Below are 21,439 nucleotides of genomic sequence, written 5' to 3'. Positions count from 1 at the left end.
CGTGAGATACACTGCATATCAAAGGAAAACACTTGTTTCTGTAAAAATACAGATGCTGCTTTGACAAAAGTACTCCACGTAGAAGCGAATTAGATTTTTGTGGCTTGCACTCAGTAAACATTAACTGCTATTTTTGTTTTAATTGAAAGATATTAAATTAAACCCTCTAACACATTTTTCTCTTTCTTTGAAATATCATTGTTTCTATTAATCCATCCTGTCTTGGAAGTACCTGGGCTTTCAATAGGATGTATTAGAAAGAATGCAGGAATATGAGTTTTGACCCCAAACTGTTCAAAAAAAAAATTAAAAGTATTTTGCTGAATTCCTCACATTCTGTGGGCTTTGATTTTTCTAATATAAACCTGGCTTACGAAGTCTACAATAGACCATTAACTCCTAGAAACATGGGTTGCATCTCAAGGATTTTTATCTCACACTATATTGTAATAAATGTTTGTTTAATTACAAGACATTGTTCTGCCTGCTTCACACCTTTCATAAGTTGAAATCCAATTAAACAATCAAATAGACTAATATACATCATAGAAATAACTGGTGCTTTGAAATATTCAGGAATCCAATTCTGAGTCTGGCATACTCACTTCCTAGGGACCAATATTTCATGCCCCTCCCTTTGTGAAATCATTTCCATTTTGGCAAAACCTTTGTTCCACTGATTCCCTTTTTATTAGCATAAGCAATTCTATGGGTTTACAACCCGGTGCTGAAACTCACCTGCAGTGGACAACAACAGGCCCTACTGCGTGGCGCTTGGCATGCGAGGCCTTTCTCACAAAGGTTAGCACTGGCAGCGAGTACTCAGGCACTCCCATGTCAGGCCACTGAGTGTAGTGGTACTGGGTAACCATGCGCCCACTGGGTCTTCCTTTCTGGGAACCCTAAAAGATACCAGATAGCAAATCAGCTAAACAGGAACACACACAAATGGGGTCCTTAAACAGAGCTTGATGCTGGTGGTTTATAACAAAGCTCAAAAAAGTACATTGTCATTTGTGATGGTTAATTTCATTTATCAGCTTGGTTAGGCAATGGTGGTCACTAGCTTGGTCAAACCAGTCACACCAAATGTTACCATCAAGGCATTTTTTAACATATGATTGACATCTAAACCAGTAAGACTTCCAGTAAAGCGGATGAAGCTCGGTAATATCAGTTGAAGAACTCAAGAGCAAAGACTGAGGCTTCCTGAAAAAGAAGGTACTCCCAAGACTGCAATGTAGAAATCTTGCCTGAATCAATTCTTGCTTGGAATCAATTCTTAAAATGTATATATATATATATGTATATATATATATATAAAAATATAAAGAAGCACACATATATGTTTCTCTAAGGAACCCTGACTTATAACTTGCTCTTCTTCTTTTCCTCCTTCTTCTCAATTTCCACTATTTTAGTTGGATGTGCAGTTATCATATGGCACAAGGACTGTTGTTCGTGTTTCACTGAAACTATTGGCTCTACAAAGAATGTGCCAAAGCCACATCTGGGATTAAGAGGTTTGGAAGACATCTTTGGGACTGAGTTGTAGCTGTGATAAGAACAGTTTTCTTTTCTTTTTTGACTGCGCTGGGTCTTGGTGGTGCACTGGCTTCTCATTGTGGTGGCTTTTCTTGTGCAGCATGCACCCCAGGCTCATGGGCTCTGTGGCTGCAGTGCCCCCACGACACTGTAGGATCTCAGTTTCCTGGCCAGGGTTTCTACCCACATCCGTTGTATTAGAAGATGGATTCTTAACCACTGGACCACCAGGCAAGTCCCAATTAAGAACTCTCAGTGCCTTTACTTACATGTATTTTTACTCTGTTTTGGTTATACCACTTGTTCCCTTTAAAAAGGACTGAGATGTATAATTCAATTGATGGTATCCATCATGTGTGGACTCACCTTTTTGATCTTTGTGTTTCTTAGAGTAAAATTCCTCACAGTATAATAAGCAAGCACTTGAATACTCTTTTGAGTGACCAGAAAGTTCCCATACTCTTCACTCCCATCCACAGGCCAGTACTGGTCACACTTTCTCTGTGGAAGAGAAAGTAAAAATGCTATTTTCATATTTCAAATGCTTAGTGTAAGTCACCCCTGAAATCAGTAAAGATCTGATACCATGACACCCTTATTCTCCTAAACAATTTCTTTCCTTTCTCAGTGACTGCCAGTTAGTTGTAGAGAAGAGAAAGGAGAGAGCTATGGGGCTGAAAGACCTGAGATGATGGATCCAAACTCCTCCCTCTTTAGGATGAGAAAAGTGAGGCCAGATGTCCTGAGTCGTTGTGAAGCCAGGACTAGAATCCAGCTCCTGTGAATTAAAATCTACTTCACTCTGCATAGCTTTACAATGAACCTCATTTGCTTTTTCTCACGGAATGAAGAATGTGTGCATTTAAATAACCCATAGCTTAATATAGAGTGAAGATTTTGACCTCTGTTTCCCTTTATTTATTTATTTTAAATGTATTTATTCCTCATTGGAGGATAACTGTTTTAAAATATTTTTGTTGGTTTCCGCCATGCATCAGTGTGAATCAGCCACAGGCATACACATGTCCCCTCCCTTTTGAACCTCCCTCCCACCTCCCACCCCATCCCACCCTCCTAGGTAATCACAGAGCACCCAGTTGAACCCCCTGCATCGTATAGCAAATTCCCACTGGCTGTCAATTTTACATATGGTAATGTATATGTTTCAATGCTACCATTTCTCTTTAGCTGTTTTATCTACTAGAAAGAAATCCTGATAAGCTTTCCTAACTTTGCTGCTTCCTAACGCTGACTCTATCACAAGCAACTTAAAGCACTTCCAATCGCTATCTTGGGGAGGGCATAAGAGATAACCTACATACCCTTCCTTTCTCCACAAGGTTCGTTATCATGACAATAACTTCCACATTATGCTCCCATATCATTCTCCAGAAATCTTCGGCTGTGGACTTCAGTGGGCCTTGGGCAGCAATGTAAGCTTTTGGTCTGTTGTAGCCCTGAAGAGACAAATGACAAATGTTTCTCACTAACACATTTGTATGCCATTTTTACCTGTTCAGTTTCTAAGATTAGCACAGTTTTGCTATCAAAGAAAACCATTAAAAAAATACTTCAAAGCCAGAAAAATGTACAAGCACAGCAAAGACAACAATTCTTTAACTATGAGATATATATATATATATATATATATATGTCTTTGCATCAACACAATCATTGTTCTCTGCACCTCCAGTCTTAGTGTATTTAATCCAAGTCTGTTTACTGTGCTTACTATCTGGTCCTTAACTGTGCAGCTTTGAAATGTGTTTGAGGCATTAGGGCTCGGTTGTCTGTAATCAGGAAACCTTTGGTGTTTTCTCCTAATGGCAGACCTGAACAATGCTAATCATTTACAGCTATCTTCACTTATTACCTGGTTTTGGCCAAGTTTACAAACATTAACCCGAATCCATATTTTACATGCAAAATGGAAGAATCATTCTTGATTTGGGGATATGCAAACTAAAGCTCAGAAGAGTTAAGTGGCTTTCCAAGCTTTCAGTTAGCCAATGGCAGAACTGCAATTCAGAGCCAGTTCCAACTCCAAAGCCCATATTCAGTCTGACGCACAAATTCATAGACACAGAAGCCTGAACTGACTGCCTAAAACAAACCCACTGGATACTTATATTTGGTGCTCACTTCTTTGAATTAGGGAGCTTCCCTGGTGGGTCAGATGGTAAAAGGGTCTGCTTGCAACTTGGAAGACCCAGGTTCGATCCCTGGGTAGGGAAGATTCCCTGGAAAAGGAAATGGCAACCCACTCTAGTACTCTAGACTGGAAAATTCCATGGATGGAGGAGCCTCATATGCTACAGTTCATGGGGTCAAAAAGAGTCGGAACCGACTAAGCAACTTCACTTTCACTTTCTTTCTTTGAACTAACTGTTCTTTCTTTGAATTAATTGTTTCTTTCTCTGAATTAACCTGAAGGCAGCTAAACTGTAAGGTCAGTGTCAGGAAAATAACCAAGTTCCATTGGCATTCAACTGACCACAGGGAAACAGCAGGAAGTGAGTCAGTGGTCTACAGCCCCTGGAGATTGCCAGTAAGTTTCACAAAGCTGGGTATCCTGATACATGCCCAAGGTTATAAATGCTGGTTACTGGTTTAGTAATCACGTGTTTGCCTTTTAGCCAATTCTTCTGTGGGAACTTTGCAGTCAAAATTTATTGATCATCTGCTATCTACATAATTTTGCACTATGAACCATGGGATGGAAATGCCAAACAAGCATTGATCCTACACATTTTATTTAAGGAGTTACAAACTTATCAGAATACATACATCCTACCTTGAATGTACATTCTCAACCCAAATTCCCTCTCTCACCTAGGAAATAAACCAGAGCTTGAGTGCCATTCAATCTGAAAACCTTTAGTCATGGGATCTCTTACTGCTGATTTGTATTTTTTATTATCTTTCACATACTATATGTTAAGCACTATGATATGGATAATACTCTGGTATAATATATTCACAATCTAGTACAATTTTCATAAATTTTATTTTAAACATGCTTACATCAACATAATTGGCATTGATGTAATCAGTTAGTTTGCCATCCTTCTCAGCAAGTTGTGTGAGTTTAACCCTACTATGATCATCTGTAATAAAAAAAGAAAATATTTCACTATATCATGAACTGCTTTTCAACAGAAAGGTCATTTACATTTACATGATCATTTATCAAATACAATTAAAATCAGTGCAAACATCATTTACTTTAGTTGGCTTTTGGAAGATACAGAAGATACAAAGATGACAAAAATATAGATACATATAGAGGACAATAAAAACCATTTCTTTCAGGAAGGTTTCCAATGTAGAGGTGGGAATGGACATACACACAAAGAATGTTTGGGTGTCAAGAGAGAAGTGCAGAGTCCTAGGGGAACACTGGTTTGGGATGAAAATAAACCTTTTCATAGAGGTTGACTCCTAAAGCTGGCATTTTAGATGAGCTCTAAAGGTAGATACTGGGGCTGTGAACACTGCAGAGCCAGTGAAGGGGAGAGAACAAGCTAAGGCAGGATGGTAGCATGCATGCTTTGAAAGGAGGCTGACAGAGTAAAACAAAGTAGAGAAGGAAGCAGAAGGGTTCCAGGGAGTCTCTCTGAATAGTTACAGCAGGCAGCTCTTTCAAGGGAAGACCTCAAAGAGGAACTACTGCAAAGGGAGGCAGGAGAACAACAGGCCAAAATGAAGGGCATGGATCCTGCACTGTCGGTGAAGAGGACATGAAGACCATGGTAATTTATACATAGTTCAGTTCAGTCCAGTTCAGTCGTTCAGTCGTGTCTGACTCTTTGTGACCCCATAAACTGCAGCATGCCAGGCCTCCCTATCTACCACCAATTCCCAGAGATTACCTAAACTCATGTCCATTAAGTCAGTGATGCCATCCAACCATCGCATCCTCTGTCATCCCCCTTCTCCTCCTGCCCTCAATCTTTCCCAGAATCAGGGTCTTTTCCAATGAGTCAGCTCTTCGCATGAGGTGACCAAAGTATTGGAGTTTCAGCTTCAACATCAGTCCTTCCAATGAACAACCAGCACTGACCTCCTTTAGGATGGACTGGTTGGATCTCCTTGCAGTCCAAGGGACTCTCAAAAGTCTTCTCCAACACCACAGTTCAAAAGCATCAATTCTTCAGTGCTCAGCTTTCTTTATAGTCCAACTCTCACATCCACACATGACCACTGGAAAAACCACAGCCTTGACTAGATGGACCTTTGCTGGCAAAGAAATGTCTCTGCTTTTCAATATGCTATCTAGGTTGGTCATAGCTTTCCTTCCAAGGAGTAAGCGTCTTTTAATTTCATGGCTGCAATCACCATCTATGGTGATTTTGGAGTCGCCCAAAATAAAGTCAGCCACTGTTTCCCCATCTATTTGCCACGAAGTGATGGGACTGGATGCCATGATCTTAGTTTTCTGAATGTTGAGTTTTAAGCCAACTTTTTCACTGCCCTCTTTCACTTTCATCAAGAGGCTCTTTAGTTCTTCTTCACTTTCTGCCATAAGAGTGGTGTCATCTGCATATCTGAGGTTATTGATATTTCTCCCAGCAATCTTGATTCCAGCTTGTGCTTCCTCCAGCCCAGCATTTCTCATAGTTATACATAATGCATGGTCATAATTAAATGTGTTGAAATGAGGAGTTCTGGAATAACTTCAGTTCTACAGAGAAACTATATTTGGAGGAACTGCTTAATAAGAAATCAAAGCATCACTAGAAGGACACTTGATGGTTTTCCTGGGCAGACTAGTTTTTTCAAGGATGAAGAAATGAATACAGACCAAATGAGATATTCTGGAGTAGTAATACTTTGGTGATTCTGGCAGCTCACAAAGATGCAGGAAATGTATACAGAAATAGATGTGTGGCCATGGAAAGATGGCTTCAATGCTACGCTGACCAATTTTTGTATTTTGGTGCTGAAGGGTCTTACTGGGTAAACACTCTGTTTTTTTCCTTCATCTGTAAAGTAGAAATGTTATTACCTATCTTGCCAGGTTCTTTCAGGGATGAAATGAAATAACAGATTTATTTATTTAATTCACTTAAAATATTTTTTAAATTAATTTTTATTGGAGTATGATTTATTGGAGTTGATTTACAGTGTTTTGTTAGTTTCTGCTATATAGCAAAGTAAGTCAGTTGAAATAACAGAGTTACAGTGCCAGGCATATAGTAGGTGTTCAACAAATGTTAATCTCCATCCTCTTCTTAATTACTGGTAGGGATTTTCTATTTGGGCTTCCCTGGGGCTCAGTGGTAAAGAATCTGCCTGCAGTGAAGAAGCCATGGGTTCTATCCCTGGGTTGAGAAGATCCCCTGGAGGAGGGTATGGCAACCCACTCCAGTATTCTTGCCTGGAGAATTCCATGGACAGAGGAGCCAGGTGGACGAAAGTCCATAGGGTTGCAAAGCGTTGGGCACAACTGAAGCAACTTAGCATGCCCCCATGCATTTTCTATTTAGCTTGTAGAGGGAATGGTCTAACAACCACTTCACTCTAAGAAGCAATTGAATACAACTGAGCTTTTACATGTAGTAAGACAGTCGCTTCCACTGAGGAGGCCAAACATGAAGCAGAAACTTCTATCAAAATTGAAAAATTGAAAAAGCAACATCTACGTAAACTACTTAGCAGTGTGATCATAAAAGTTCCCAAAAACTAGAATGGAAACACAATTTAAACAACCATGCTGTAATACCATGTTCACACAAAGCTAGGAAGACTTACTGAATATATAAGAAAGGAAGGAAGTTGAAGTTTTGGGGAAGAATGAAGATGGAATTCAAGAGATGAGGGGGATATAAAGGAAAATAAAAGGGAACCGATGTAAACAAGATATGTTGTAAGAAGACGGAAGAAACATGAAAATTTCATAGGAAAATAAATAAGTATACTTGTCCTAAAGAAAAGAGCCAGACAGCTATTCATGGAGGAGAAAAAGACAATAAAAGGAGAGAAGAAATAAAAAGAAAGAATCCAACTAACCTTTTATCAGCCCCCAGGGAGAATGGCAAGAGAGGAACAGAAATGTTAGGAAAAAAAAAAAAGAGTCTAAAAAAAATCCCTTTTGGTTAGTAAATTCACATAAAGTAGGGGGATCTCAAGTGAAAATAGAACTACGGAATAAAAATAATGACAGAAAACTTAAGAACAAATTTACAGGCTATGAAGTCTGAAGAAAGGACTGGATTAAAACATGAGTTTATTTTGTTCAAAAGAAACAGACGTCATTAATTGAAAAATGTATTTAAGCTGGAGCAGTTAAACAATATGTATTGTCTAACACAAGTCTCATGTCCTGATACAAAGGTCCTGAAAAAGCTTCACCGGGGGTTGCTGTCAGAGAACTTCAAGACACTGAATTAAAAGCACTGCAACGATAAGGTCAGAGTTGCGTGAAGGATATACTTACAGGCAACAATATTTATGTATCGGTTCTTGTGCTTATTGTCGGGGTGATTGGAGCTGTCTGCTGTGATACCTAAATCAACAGTACAGCTCTGCACCTCCTGTAAAGAAATTGCATGGGTAACATTTTAATACACATCCTTTCAAACAAAGTGCCTTAAAATACACTAAGGAAGACAACAAACAAAACAATCTATCAAAAAATTTTTTACATGTTACATCAACTATTTCTTGGCTATAAGAAAATGCAGTGAAATAATGCCTTACCTGGTAAAACTCTTTCAGTGTCTAATGAGGGAATGAATGCCAAAAAAGTAAAGAAATCAAATTCCACAGCACACGACAAATGAGAAAAAAAAGTGTTCATATTAGGTTTACAATGGAAAACCATGATCATGCAATAAATACATTTGTCAAATACTAACACAACAGAATGTTTCAAACAGTTGCATGCAAATCAAAATTTCTAACAGTTCGGAACCTTAAAATCATGTAAAAGGAACACTTTCAAAAGGGGACAGTGGTATAATAGTATGATGAATTTTTAAAATGTTGATGAGAGAAACCACATATTTGATGACACATTTTGACATATGAGTCAGATTTGCTAATATTCAAATATAATTGTATTTGATCATGATAGAATTAATTGAAACTGAATTAGTGATACTTTTTTTGTTGTTGATTTTGAGTAATTTTAAGACTAAACAGTGTCCTTAATTAGGTGGTTTGTAACAGATTTAGAGTTGTCAACACATTAGACATCTCCTAAAGTTTTTTATCATATATACTATGTCTTTTGAAATAAAATTTAAATAGTATAACTTTCTACATACTTAATTAGTAGACTTTTCATTAATTAAAACCTCAATGAGTCGAGAAAAATTATTCCTGCCATTTCGCTTTTAAACAGAATTAAAATCCTTCTCAGGGATGTCTTCTATCTAAATATATCAGTTTGGAATTTTCAATTATTTAGTACATATTAAGATAATAACATGAAAGCCTTATAATTTTTGAGAAAATATATAATCTAAATATAAATCTGATTCATTGACAAAATGGCTCAGCCCTTTACTAAACAAACACTCCAAGGCCTCTTTTGCAGCAAGTCATTCTGACTCTCGATTTAAAAACAATTTAATATATGACCCACTTAAAAGGTACAGAATTATTAATTATTAAGCTAATTATTAAGTTAATAAAAAGCTTTCTTCAATCAGTGAATTAAGAACAATGGAATTAATACACTTTTTGAGTAAAAGTGTGAGGTTATTTTATTAATTTAATCATCATGAACTCCCTAATACTATTTAAAATGATTTATGATTTTATAATTATGAAAACTGTGTATCTCCTTTTGTATATATGCTATCAGCAACTTTTACAATAAATTCTCTATTTTTCCTATGGTTTTTAACATCTGGAAAGTTAGACACAACATATTCTCCTTTTTGCAACTAGGATTTTGTTTGATCGATGCCTGATAGTTTCTGTAAATTCATACTGTACCACCTAGTAACCTCTGTTATGATAGGAAAAAATAATTTGATGTCCTAAAAATATAATTCTTCATATTGTTCCATTTTATTTAGTGGTCACCTCATAGTACTTTCTTATTCAATATAGCTATGACTTAGATTTCTTTTAAGATTAAATTAGCTGGCTTCTACTGTTTTTAATTCAGTGAAAACATATATTTCATTTATTTTTCCTTTGGTTTTTTAAAGCTTTCTAATCTCCGGCATTTTCCTTCCATAACTATGCTCTTGGGGATCTGATTCATGGGAAGAAGTTGAGGGGTATATTAGGAACTGTGGTATAGCCTCTGATCAGGGTCAGATCTTGAAGGGCTTCAAAGAAAGAGGTCAACTGATACTTGGAGAGGCTGCGGTTGGGCTGGGAGCCCCTGGTTTCTAGAATGGAAATGACAGGAGTGTTATATTTCAATCCCAGCCCTGCTATTTGCTTGAATGCTCATTTGTGACTCCTTGCGACCCCATGGACTGCAGCCTGCTAGTCGCCTTTGTCCGTGGGATTTCCCAGCCAAGAATACTGGAATGGATTGCCATTTCTTTCTCTAGAGTATCTTCCTGATGCACAGATAAACCTATTTTCCTGCATCTCCTTTTTTTTTTTTTTTCCTTTTCATACTGTTCATGGGGTTCTCAAGGCAAAAAGATAGGACACTGAAAGATGAACTTCCCAATAGGAGCCCAATATGCTACTGAAGATGAGTGGAGAAATAATTCCAGAAGGAATGAAGGGATGGAGCCAAAGCAAAAACAATACCCAGTTGTGGATATGACTGGTGATGGAAGCAAGGTCTGATTCAGTAAAGAGCAATACTGCATAGGAACCTGGAATGTTAGGTCCATGAATCAAGGCAAACTGGAAGTGGTCCAACAGCAGATGGCAAGAGAGAACGTCAACATTCTACGAATCAGTGAACTAAAATGGACTGGAAAGGGTGAATTTAAATCAGATGACCATTGTATCTACTACTGTGAGCAAGACTCACTTAGAAGAAATGGAGTAGCCATCATAGTCAACAAACGAGTCCGATATGCAGTACTTGGATGCAATCTCAAAAACGAAAGAATGATCTTTGTTTGTTTCCAAGGCAAACCATTCAATATTACAGTAATCCAAGTCTATGCCCCTGACCAGTAATGCTGAAGAAGCACAACAGTTCTATGAAGACTTACAAGACCTTTTAGAACTAGCACCCAAAAGAGATGTCCTTTTCGTTATAGGGGACTGGAATGCAAAAAGTAGGAAGTCAAGAAACATCTGGAGTAACAGGCAAATTTGGCCTTGGAGTATAGAATGAAGCAGGGCAAAGGAAAATAGAATTTTGCCAAGAGAACGCACTGGTCACAGCAAACACCCTCTTCCAAGAACACAAGAGAAGACTCTACACATGGACATCACCAGATGGTCAACACCGAAATCAGATTGATTATATTCTTTGCAGCCAAAGATGGAGAAGCTCTACATAGTCAGCAAACACAAGACCAGGAGCTGACTGTAGCTCAGATCATGAACTCCTTATTGCCAAATTCAGACTTAAATTGAATAAAGTGGGGAAAACCACTAGACCATTCAGGTATGACCTAAATCAAATCCCTTATGATTATACAATGGAAGTGAGAAATAGATTTAAGGGACTAGATCTGATAGACAGAGTGCCTGATAAACTATGGACAGAGGTTTGTGACATTGTACAGGAGACAGGGATCAAGACCATTCCCAAGAAAAAGAAATGCAAAAAGGCAAAATGGCTGTCTGAGGAGGCCTTACAAATAGCTGTGAAAAGAAGAGAAGTGAAAAGCAAAGGAGAAAAGGAAAGGTATAAGCATCTGAATGTAGAGTTCCAAAGAACAGCAAGGAGAGATAAGAAAGCCTTCCTCAGTGATCAGTGCAAAGAAATAGAGGAAAACAATAGAATGGAAAAGACTAGAGATCTCTTCAAGAAAATTAGAGATACCAGGGAACATTTCATGCAAAGATGGGCTCAAAAAAGGACAGAAGTGGTATGGACCTAACAGAAGCAGAAGATATTAAGAAGAGGTGGCAAGAATACACAGAAAAACTGTACAAAAAAGATCTTCACGATCCAGATAATCACAGTGGTGTGATCATTCACCTAGAGCCAGACATCCTGGAATGTGAAGTCAAGCAGGCCTTAGAAAGCATCACTACGAACAAAGCTAGTGGAGGTGATGGATTCCAGTTGAGCTATTTCAAATCCTGAAAGATGATGCTGTGACAGTGCTGCACTCAATATGCCGGCCATTTTGGAAAACTCAGCAGTGGCCACAGGACTGGAAAAGGTCAGTTTTCATTCCAATCCCAAAGAAAGGCAATGCCAAAGAATGTTCAAACCACCGTACAATTGCACTCATCTCACATACTAGTACGGAGAAGGCAATGGCAACCCACTCCAGTACTTTTGCCTGGAGAATCCCATGGACAGAGGAGCCTGGTAGGCTGCATCTATGGGGTCACACAGAGTCGGACACAACTGATTTGACTTAGCAGCAGCATACACTAGTAAAGAAATGCTCAAAATTCTCCAAGCCAGGCTTCAGCAATATGTGAACCATGAACTTAAAGATGTTCAAGCTGGTTTTAGAAAAGGCAGAGGAACCAGAGATCAAATTGCCAACATCTGCTGGATCATCAAAAAAGCAAGAGAGTTCCAGAAAAACATCTATTTCTGCTTTACTGACTATGCCAAAACCTTTGACTGTGTGGATCACAATAAACTGTGGAAAATTCTGAAAGAGATGGGAATACCAGACCACCTGACCTGCCTCTTGAGAAACCTGTATGCAGGTCAGGAAGCAACAGTTAGAACTGGACATGGAACAACAGACTGGTTCCAAATAGGAAAAGGAGTACGTCAAGGCCGTATATTGTCACCCTGCTTATTTAACTTCTATGCAGAATACATCATGAGAAATGCTGAGCTGGAGGAAGCACAAGCTGGAATCAAGATTACCAGGAGAAATATCAATAACCTCAGATATGCAGATGACACCACCCTTATGACAGAAAGTGAAGAAGAACTAAAGAGCCTCTTGATGAAAGTGAAAGAGGGCAGTGAAAAAGTTGGCTTACAGCTCAACATTCAAAAGACTAAGATCATGGCATCTGCTCCCATCATTTAATGGCAAAAGATGGGGAAACAGTGGTTGACTTTATTTTTGGGAGCTCCAAAATCACTGCAGATGGTGACTGCAGCCATTAAAAATTAAAAGACAGTTACTCCTTGAGAGGAAAGTTATGACCAACCTAGATAGCATATTAAAAGCAGAGACATTACTTTGTCAACAAAGGTCTGTCTAGTCAAGGCTATGGTTTTTCCAGTGGTCATGTATGGATGTGAGAGTTGGACTCTAAAGAAAGCTGAGCCCTGAAGAATTGATGCTTTTGAACTGTGGTGTTGGAGAAGACTCTTGAGAGTCCCTTGGACTGCAAGGAGAATCAACTAGTCCGTCCTAAAGGAGATCAGTCCTGGTTGTTCACTGGAAGAACTGCTGTTGAAGCTGAGACTCCAATTCTTTGGCCACCTGATATGAAGAGGTAACTCATCTGAAAAGACCCTGATTCTGGGAAAGATTGAGGGCAGGAGGAGAAGGGGGCGACAGAGGATGAGATGGTTGGATGGCATTACTGACTCTATGGACATGAGTTTGAGTAAACTGCAGGAGTTGGTGATGGACAGGGAGGCCTGGCATGCTGCAGTTCATGGGGTCGCAAAGAGTTGGACAGGACTGAGGACTGAACTGAACTTCCTGCATCTGCTGCTTTACAGACAGATTCTTTACCACTGAGCCACCTGGGAAGCCCCACCCTGCTATGTATTAAGATAAGATACTTGAGATAGGGAGGTTATACTGTATTATCCAGGTGAGCTCCAAATGCCTTCAATCCTAAATCCTCATAAGAGTGAGGCAGATAGAGATTCGTAGGTGCTAAGTCCATTCAGTTGTGTCCAACTCTTTGCAACTCTATGGATTGTAGCCCTCCAGGCTCCTCTATCCATGGGATTCTCCTGGTAAGGATACTGGAGTGGGTTGCCATTTCCTTCTCCAGAGGATCTTTGCAACGTCTCTTAGACTGGTTCTTTACTACTAGCACCACCTGGGAAGCCCATGCTGTTTATTTGTTGTTAATTAACTTTTGTTGAAGTTGCTTTCATCAATATGATTAGAAATAAAAACAACTTCCAGAATTGGGTGAATGTTGATTGTAGATGCATCTAGTACAATGACTGACATGTAGAGAGTGCTCAACGAAGGTGACTTTATGCTGTGGTTTTTACTGTTAACTGTTGGCTGAGGGCACACTATTTTGAAAAATCTTCTTAATTGATAATTCAGTGGGCCATGATAAATTTAAAGTAAATTTCCCTCTAAGAGTGTTTTACAGAATACTACTGGAAAAATTTTCAGTGATTGTGAAGTTCCAATGTTTTTTAGAAATGTGTATTTCCTTGAGAAGACGGGACTTTACCTTGGATAATATTTATTATGCCTTGTATAATAAGCGTTTTTGCATTTACACTGGTGTAATCCTTACAGGTAGGAGTTTGTATGTACTTTGGCTGAAAATTATGAAATTTACTATTTATTATAATCTATATAGTTTAGAAAATTAAAAGGAATCAGTGTCACCAATTCAGATTAAAAAAAAAGAATACTATAGTTCTGATTTTATGGGAATTAACTATGGTTTTGTTTTTTCCACTAGTACAACTGAATTTTAAAATAGAAAACCAATTTGCTAAATTATATGATAACTATCACATATATCCTAAACTATGGAAATAATAATCTCACTAGAATGGAAATGGTTTCAATTCAAGAAATAGCCTATTGGTGAATTTCAAAAAAAAATACTAATTTCCATACTGTTTAAAAGAGACATATTAAAATCATACCTCAAATTCTTCAGTAAACCCACTACTTGCATGTAAGTCTGCAACATGCTTTGGAAAGTGCTTTATTGGAATTGCTCCAACATCATCTAAGTGAATAAAAAAAATTAAGTTGGAAAGGATAACTCAACAGAAATAAATGTTCCTCTCATTTGTGGGGATTTATAAAGAGCTTTCTTCTAAAACAACTTCAAAATTCAATTAGTCCTATAATCTCGACTGAATCTGTGTTCAGAGAAACAATAAACAACAATTATCAATTTTCCCTACATTTACTATTAATCATAACCTGCATTTTAGAATTCTGATTTTGATCAGGAATCTTTTCCTTTCATATACTAAAGAGAAAATAATTAATTTTCAATGTTAAGTTATAAATAACACCCAATGGACTGCATCATTTTATGGATAATTTTTTTTTTAACATGAGTGGGAATTGCCTGTCAATTCTGAGGAAAAAATGCAGAAATAATATATTTTCAATGTCATTATGGATTTAACATAATACATAGTGCAATTTCAGTTTTATACAATTGTACAGTTTAGAGTCTCTCCAATAAATTGTCAGATGTTTACATTTGAAAACATTTTTTCTTTTTATCCATAAATAAGAGAAAACATTTATATGCAGACTATTCATTAAGTATACTGTCAAAAACCTTTGGGACTTTTAATCTGTAAAATTTCGAGAATTCTAACTTGAAAAAATGCTATGTAAACAAAGTCACTGGATCTGTTAATTAATTGTGAAGGGGCCAATTTTTTTTACCTGTTTCTGTTTTTTCTCTTTTTTTCCCCCCTGGAAAGGCTTTCTTAGATTAAACATATTACTAGTTCACAGTGTGCAACTTCACAAGTGATATCTCTGACAAGGAAACATCAAACACATTTCACTAGAAACAGTTATTTACATCAACAGATGTTCAGCATCTAGGCCATTTAATATTTTTAAGCTTCAGTTACCAAGAATTTGTTGATTTAAAAAAAAATTAGAATCCATCTGTTCTCTTTCAGATAAGTGTACCTGAATACTAAAATTGAATTAGCGAGTTAAGCTTAAGAAACACTAGACAAAGGTGTAATTTACCTTCACACCTACAGAAGCATCTTGCCTGGAAGTAGCTTTTATAATTAGATAAGAAAACAGAAATAACTTGTCACATCTAAATCATCAGTCCTAAGCTCTGCCAAACCCATGGATATTCCTCAGCAGAGCTAACCTCTTTCCATGAGCAAATTGATTACTTCTCATGTGCTAGCATGTCTTCCAGTAATTTCTTTTACGAATTGGTCTGCAAGTAGGTGAGACTAGCTTCTCTTTTTATTTTCTGATTTCACATGAACGTATGCATATGTTGGGGGTGCTCAAGGGTGCCTCCTTGAGAGCTGAGCAGATGAAAGCAGGAGACGCCCTTGATCACCATTCTTCTGAGAAACAGGACAGGGGGTTCTCGATTTCCTGGACAACCCAATTTTGGATTATTTTATTTATTGTTAATAATAAACTGTGTTGGACTCTAGATAATGTTAGAGTTAATTTGCTTACCCATGCTGACAGGGTATGTTGGAGAAGTATGTTTGACAGTGAAGGGAACTAAACCCAACAGATAACTGAGAGCAATCGGTCTCAAAACTTCTAAGTATGTTAATAAGAAATGGTGCTGTACTAAAAGAAATGACAGAATTTTAACATAAACTGGAAAAGCCAATAAAACAGTGGTGGTTAAAGACACAAAGCGGATAAAAGAGGTGAAAGAGCAAAACAGGTCTAACTCCTATGTCTGTTGAAAATTGCAATGAAAATGCTTCTGTTTTATTTTTCTGTTTTTTAAATCGCATGAGACTTCAGAAGATAACATCCTGTAGAATGTGCACCTCAAGCAGTAACATGTGGTGTCTCAGATAATTTAAAAAGAGACTTTTGTACAAAGACACGGATAGGAATGTTTCCTTTTGCTTTCCCTGGTCTCCTTGTCCTTGTATCATCCTCTGTCCTCCTGTTCTTCTTCCTTAATTCACACATTTCTAGACAACTTTTTGTTGTTACCACCTTTCATCCTGAAATGTTATAAAATGTTAATTCAAAACAAGTGTCTGCGACCTTAGTGACAATGTGATTTCCAGAGTCAGTGAGAGTCTTAAAGTGACTCCTGTTAATTCTTGAATATTGTTAATTAGGTAAGTTCTGATAAAGCAGTTGATGCTTTTCCAGGCATTCAAAGGTTTGACATTTTTACTTAAAATATTTCAGGCAACCACACTTTCTTTGTGCTCATGTTTCTCTTCTACCCTCACCATTATATAGTTTCTTTATTTTCCCCTAATGTAGTTAAGAAAGCTTTTCTCACATTCACTCAGATAATCAGAAAGAAATCAAAGTTTATTCTTACTTTGGTGGTTTTTGTCCTGTCCATCCTTACTGCATTGATTTAGTCTGACTTTTGGTGTTTATATATCCACTAAAGTAACTGAAATGACTGAAAGTCAACATTATTCCTTACTTATATATTATTGCTATAAATATTTATGTTCTTTAACATACAACATCTGAACAACTATAAATTATTTTGTCACATCATCTGTATGGTTAAGAATGTTCAAAAATAACAAGTTAAAAACCTGAATGCCTGATACATAATATCTTAGATAACACAACATTTACTAATCTACATTACAGCATTTGCAAAGTACTTCAACAAGGACAAACCTTCCAACATCATGCTTTTCATTTAACATCTACCAGCTACTCAGGGTCATTTTAAGCTATTACCTGAAATTGGAAAGATAGGTGTTGGAGGTGTGGATATTACTCGAGGGGATGTACTGTCCTCTAAATAAAAATGTGCAGTCTGGAAACATTTCCTGGAAAGAAAAGAAGGCAATTTATACTACTATCTGGAATGGACAAGAAGACAACTTCTGAGAGGCTTAAAAATTATGACAGAAATCTTCAGAATTAAAAAACATAAGTGGAAATCTATTACCTACTTTTACAAAACACAGGTATTAAAGAATTTTACAGCCTCCAAATTTATCTCAGTTTTACCTGTACCAGATGCAGAAGAGCGAGCAGGTATCAGACATGCTATAAGCAAAGGTAACACTTGAACTTGCAGGTGGTGCCAAGGAGTAGGATACCCGACTTACTCTTCTACTGTTGCTGTATTCTAGGATGTCCTGCCACTTTGGACAGGATCAGAGTGGAAAAGACAGTCTATCCAAAGCTATTTTTCAGTCAATATTTAAAGGACCATGCCATTCTGAGGCTATTCAGCTGCTAGCAAAAGGCAGCAAGGAATGACCAGGTAGAAGCTAATTTCCACTATGGTAACATTTTGATGAAAAAAGACAGCTTTATATTACAAGTGTGACAATGTCGTAATGACAAAATGAAGTGAAGAAATAATGAGCATGTAACCAAAAACAGGGGTGATTTTCTCTCTAACAGATGCTAGCCTTGATGAGGGTTTTGAGAATGAATATATTTGGAATCAACCACAACTGTGACCTGTAAGGTCACCTGAATCTATTTTCATTTAGATAATAAGAGTAACATCTGGTACGAGCTCATGCAAACTATTGAGAAGAGCAAAGAACCAACTGCTGCTGTAAACTAATGCAAACCTATCATTAATTAAAAAATGTAGATAATTAAAAATGCTAATGACACTCTTTGATGTGGGTCATTTAATTTATTTGAAGCATTACTCATGAGTGGTTAAGTTTAAATGGAAAGATCTGTTTGAGTGAAAATGCCAATCTCATTTTTCATTTGAAAAATCCAAGCAACAAGGTATTTATCCTAATGAACTTTAACATTTGTTCTTCTGACACACTTCAATTGTGATATTTTCTTTCAATAATCAGTTCCCTGCATAAAATTCTTCAGTGGTTTCCCACTAGAATAAGAATGATATTCCATTATTTCAGCAAGGGTGGTTAGACCCTCTGTGACCTGGTTCCCCCTTCATGCCCCCACCAGTAGTCTCATCTCATTACTTCTGCAATCACTAGGCTCTAACCCACTGGCCATCCCTTTCTCCTTCCAAGAAGTCCTGCAATATTATCCCAGGTTCGTGGTTCTTGGTGTTCCCTCTGGCCACTTGCCTCTTTCCCATCATTTATACATGGGCTCAAATGCCACTTCCTCTGAGAGTCCTTCTCTGACCACCTAAGCTATTAATAAAACTATAAGCCCCTCTGGCTAAGTCACTATTCTGCCCCTTTTTTGTTTGCTTTATGGCACTTATCACTCTCTGAAATACTTTATTTATACATTTGTTTATTCATCGTTCATAATTTTAGTTGGTTCTCCCTCACCAGAATTTAAGTCCCCAAAAAGCAAAGATGCATGTGTGTGCTCAGTCGTGTCTGACTCTTTGCAGCACTATGGCCTGTGGCCCTCCAGGCTCCTCTGTTCATGCAATTTTCCAGGCAAGAATGCTGGAGTGGTTTGCCATTTCCTTCTTCAAGGGATCTTACTGACCCAAGGATTGAAGCCACATCTCCTGTGTCTCCAACACTAGCAGGCAGTTTCTTTACCACTGAGCCCATGTGGAGCCCAACAAAAAGCAAGACACTTGGTCTTAAAGTAGTGTTAGTCCTCATAATAATGTCTCACATGTTATAGGTGCCCTGGAATATTTGTTCAATGAATTCACTGCCATATGTATCAACAGTACAAAATTATATAGTTTATTTATAACTCTAATGTCACAGTTTAAAGACAAATCCAAAGGTAATGATGTGCACAGCAAAAAAAAGAAAAAAAAAGCTATCTGCTGTGATAGTATAATCATAATCAAACCTGGGAGAGTATAGATAATTGACAGAACACACTAATGTCTTCAACAGAGAAGAGGTGATGTAGGAGGAAGACAAGTGCATGCACCATCAACTACGATGTGGGGCAAAAAGACCCAAGCAAGGCTCATATCCTGAAAAGTGGAAAAAGCCTGGCAGAGCAATGAGAAATGGGAAAGAGGAGGGCCACAGGTCTCAAGATAAAGATTCTTTCCTATTCAAAGTCCATATCTGAGCAGAACTGACACCAGTCTAGAGCAGAAACTTCAGGAAAGTGTGGGTCATCTGTGCAACCACAGATGTAGTATCTTCTGCCCCACTGATAGGCAGACACTATCAGATCTTTTAAGATCACAGAATTAAAAATCTCTTTGATTCCTTTAAAATACGGCTTTTCTTTATTTTTCAATGAATCTTAAAGTTGTAAAATATTTAATACCTTTAGGGAGCTAGTACAATATCACAGCTAATACCAGAGTCCTTCCTCCAGCATCTCTGACATATAAAAAGGATTCAGTTTGAATCCTTCTGTGACAAGGAGCTTACTTCTCTATGAATCATCTTTAGCTACTACACGTTTCTTACACTAACCCGAAAATCAATCCCTTGTAAGTGTCTCCAAATGGTACCCAAAGAAGAGACCCTCCTGTTCCAATGTAACACCTCTTACTATTGATATTTTTCTTATACTGAGCCTCAAACCTATCTCCCTTTTACTTTGACATATTGGCTTTAGTTCTGTACCTTACAGATTTTTAGACTGTAGTATCCAAATCTTTAAATACCTAAACCCTACCTATCTGTGGTCCAAACCTTTTTTGACTTTTCTCCTTGAAGTTTATGTCCAATAACAAACACGTTGTAGATCACTGAACATGTCTTGCCTGCTCTAACCCAGTTATTTCTTCTCCCTGCTTTAACCATGGTTCTTCTTCTGACCAAAATGCCTCGGTCACTAACGTGCCATGCAAATATTTCCTTTCAAAAGACAGCTCAGCAGCATCTTCTCTGTGAAACAGCCTCTCATTTCTTAAGCAGATTCTTGCACTCCAGTTTCTGTTTCTATTATAATGAACACAAACGTCCATTCACATTCTTGTTTAAAAAGATTGCTTTGAAAAATATGCTTAATTAATCCAAGAATGACATTTAATTTACTTTAAATATTTTAATTAATTGGTGGTAAAAGTAATCATTTTGTAGTATATTTTTTGGGGCCTTTATCCTCATTATATATATATTTTAAAGATGGGGCCATGTCTTTTGATTTATGTAGACCAAATTTTAAATACAATGCCAGGAGTGCAATAGGTATTAAATGTTGAATGGTTAGATGGATTTCCAGTAGAATTTCCAGTAGAATTCCACCAACCGTAATGTATACAGCTGTATCCTAGATTCTCTTGCCTACTGGAGCCTCGAATGAGATTAACTTAAAATTTCAAAACATTTGGGAGGAAGAGGAAGAGAATATACAGGTAGAGAAGGATGGATTGATGGATGGATGGATGGATGGATAGATGCCTAGACAGAGGATGTGTCTGAGAAAATGGGAAGAAGGCAACATCTCTTACAATGGGAAAAGGCAAATTAAGACGTATCAGTACCAAGGTTTAAGATGTTGCTAATATTCCTTGTAGTAAATTCCAGCTCTTCTTTTCAGCTATGTAATCAAATATTTGTTGGTTTTAGAAAATAAGTGGTCTAGTAATGTGACTTGTAACAAAAGAATCTTGTAAATCATACCAATAAGCTTAAAAGTAGGAAACAATTAAAATAGTACAGGATTCATTCTGGATGAAGAGCATCTGTATGTGGCTTAGGAACTCTTTATGGTACAGTCTTACCTAGGAGGTGACACTCTATATCAAAGGTAGCATGGCACTGGGAGTCCTCCATCCTGGATGGTAGCTACCAATGACCCACAAATTTAAATTTAATATCGAGAAGAATTATACTGCTTCTCTTCCCACTCTCCCCAGTCAGAACAAGGGTGCCTATGGAAAACTCTGTTCTATATTGCTTTTGATGGAGTGCTGTTTATTTGAACACATTTTTGGTATTTTTCAGATCTAACTATTAAAAAAAGCTCTCCAAAATTTCCTCTTTGTCATCTTTAAAAAGAACTTTTTGAAGCTATTCTTATGGACATAATTTTGTGTCTTGGAAACTTATGATTTGGCTCATGTAAATTATACCTTAAAACAT

The 21,439-nt window shown here is 37.4% G+C and overlaps 1 protein-coding gene across 1 annotated transcript in view; it reads right to left on the bottom strand.

Moving 5' to 3' along the window:
* Positions 1-21,439, bottom strand: part of PTPRZ1 (protein tyrosine phosphatase receptor type Z1) — a 143,051-nt gene that overhangs the window by 17,083 nt on the left and 104,529 nt on the right. Inside the window, exons 14-21 of the mRNA XM_068972417.1 lie at positions 17,199-17,290; positions 14,432-14,517; positions 8,248-8,268; positions 7,985-8,081; positions 4,570-4,652; positions 2,868-3,002; positions 1,912-2,046; positions 739-902 (exon numbers count right to left, since the gene is read on the bottom strand). Of these exons, the coding sequence (XP_068828518.1) occupies positions 739-902; positions 1,912-2,046; positions 2,868-3,002; positions 4,570-4,652; positions 7,985-8,081; positions 8,248-8,268; positions 14,432-14,517; positions 17,199-17,290 (813 nt within the window). The remainder of the gene's footprint in view (positions 1-738; positions 903-1,911; positions 2,047-2,867; positions 3,003-4,569; positions 4,653-7,984; positions 8,082-8,247; positions 8,269-14,431; positions 14,518-17,198; positions 17,291-21,439) is intronic.

This window comes from Capricornis sumatraensis, chromosome 5 (assembly GCF_032405125.1).
Source record: "Capricornis sumatraensis isolate serow.1 chromosome 5, serow.2, whole genome shotgun sequence".
NCBI lineage: Eukaryota > Metazoa > Chordata > Mammalia > Artiodactyla > Bovidae > Capricornis > Capricornis sumatraensis.
This window is presented reverse-complemented; position numbering and strand designations above follow the sequence as displayed.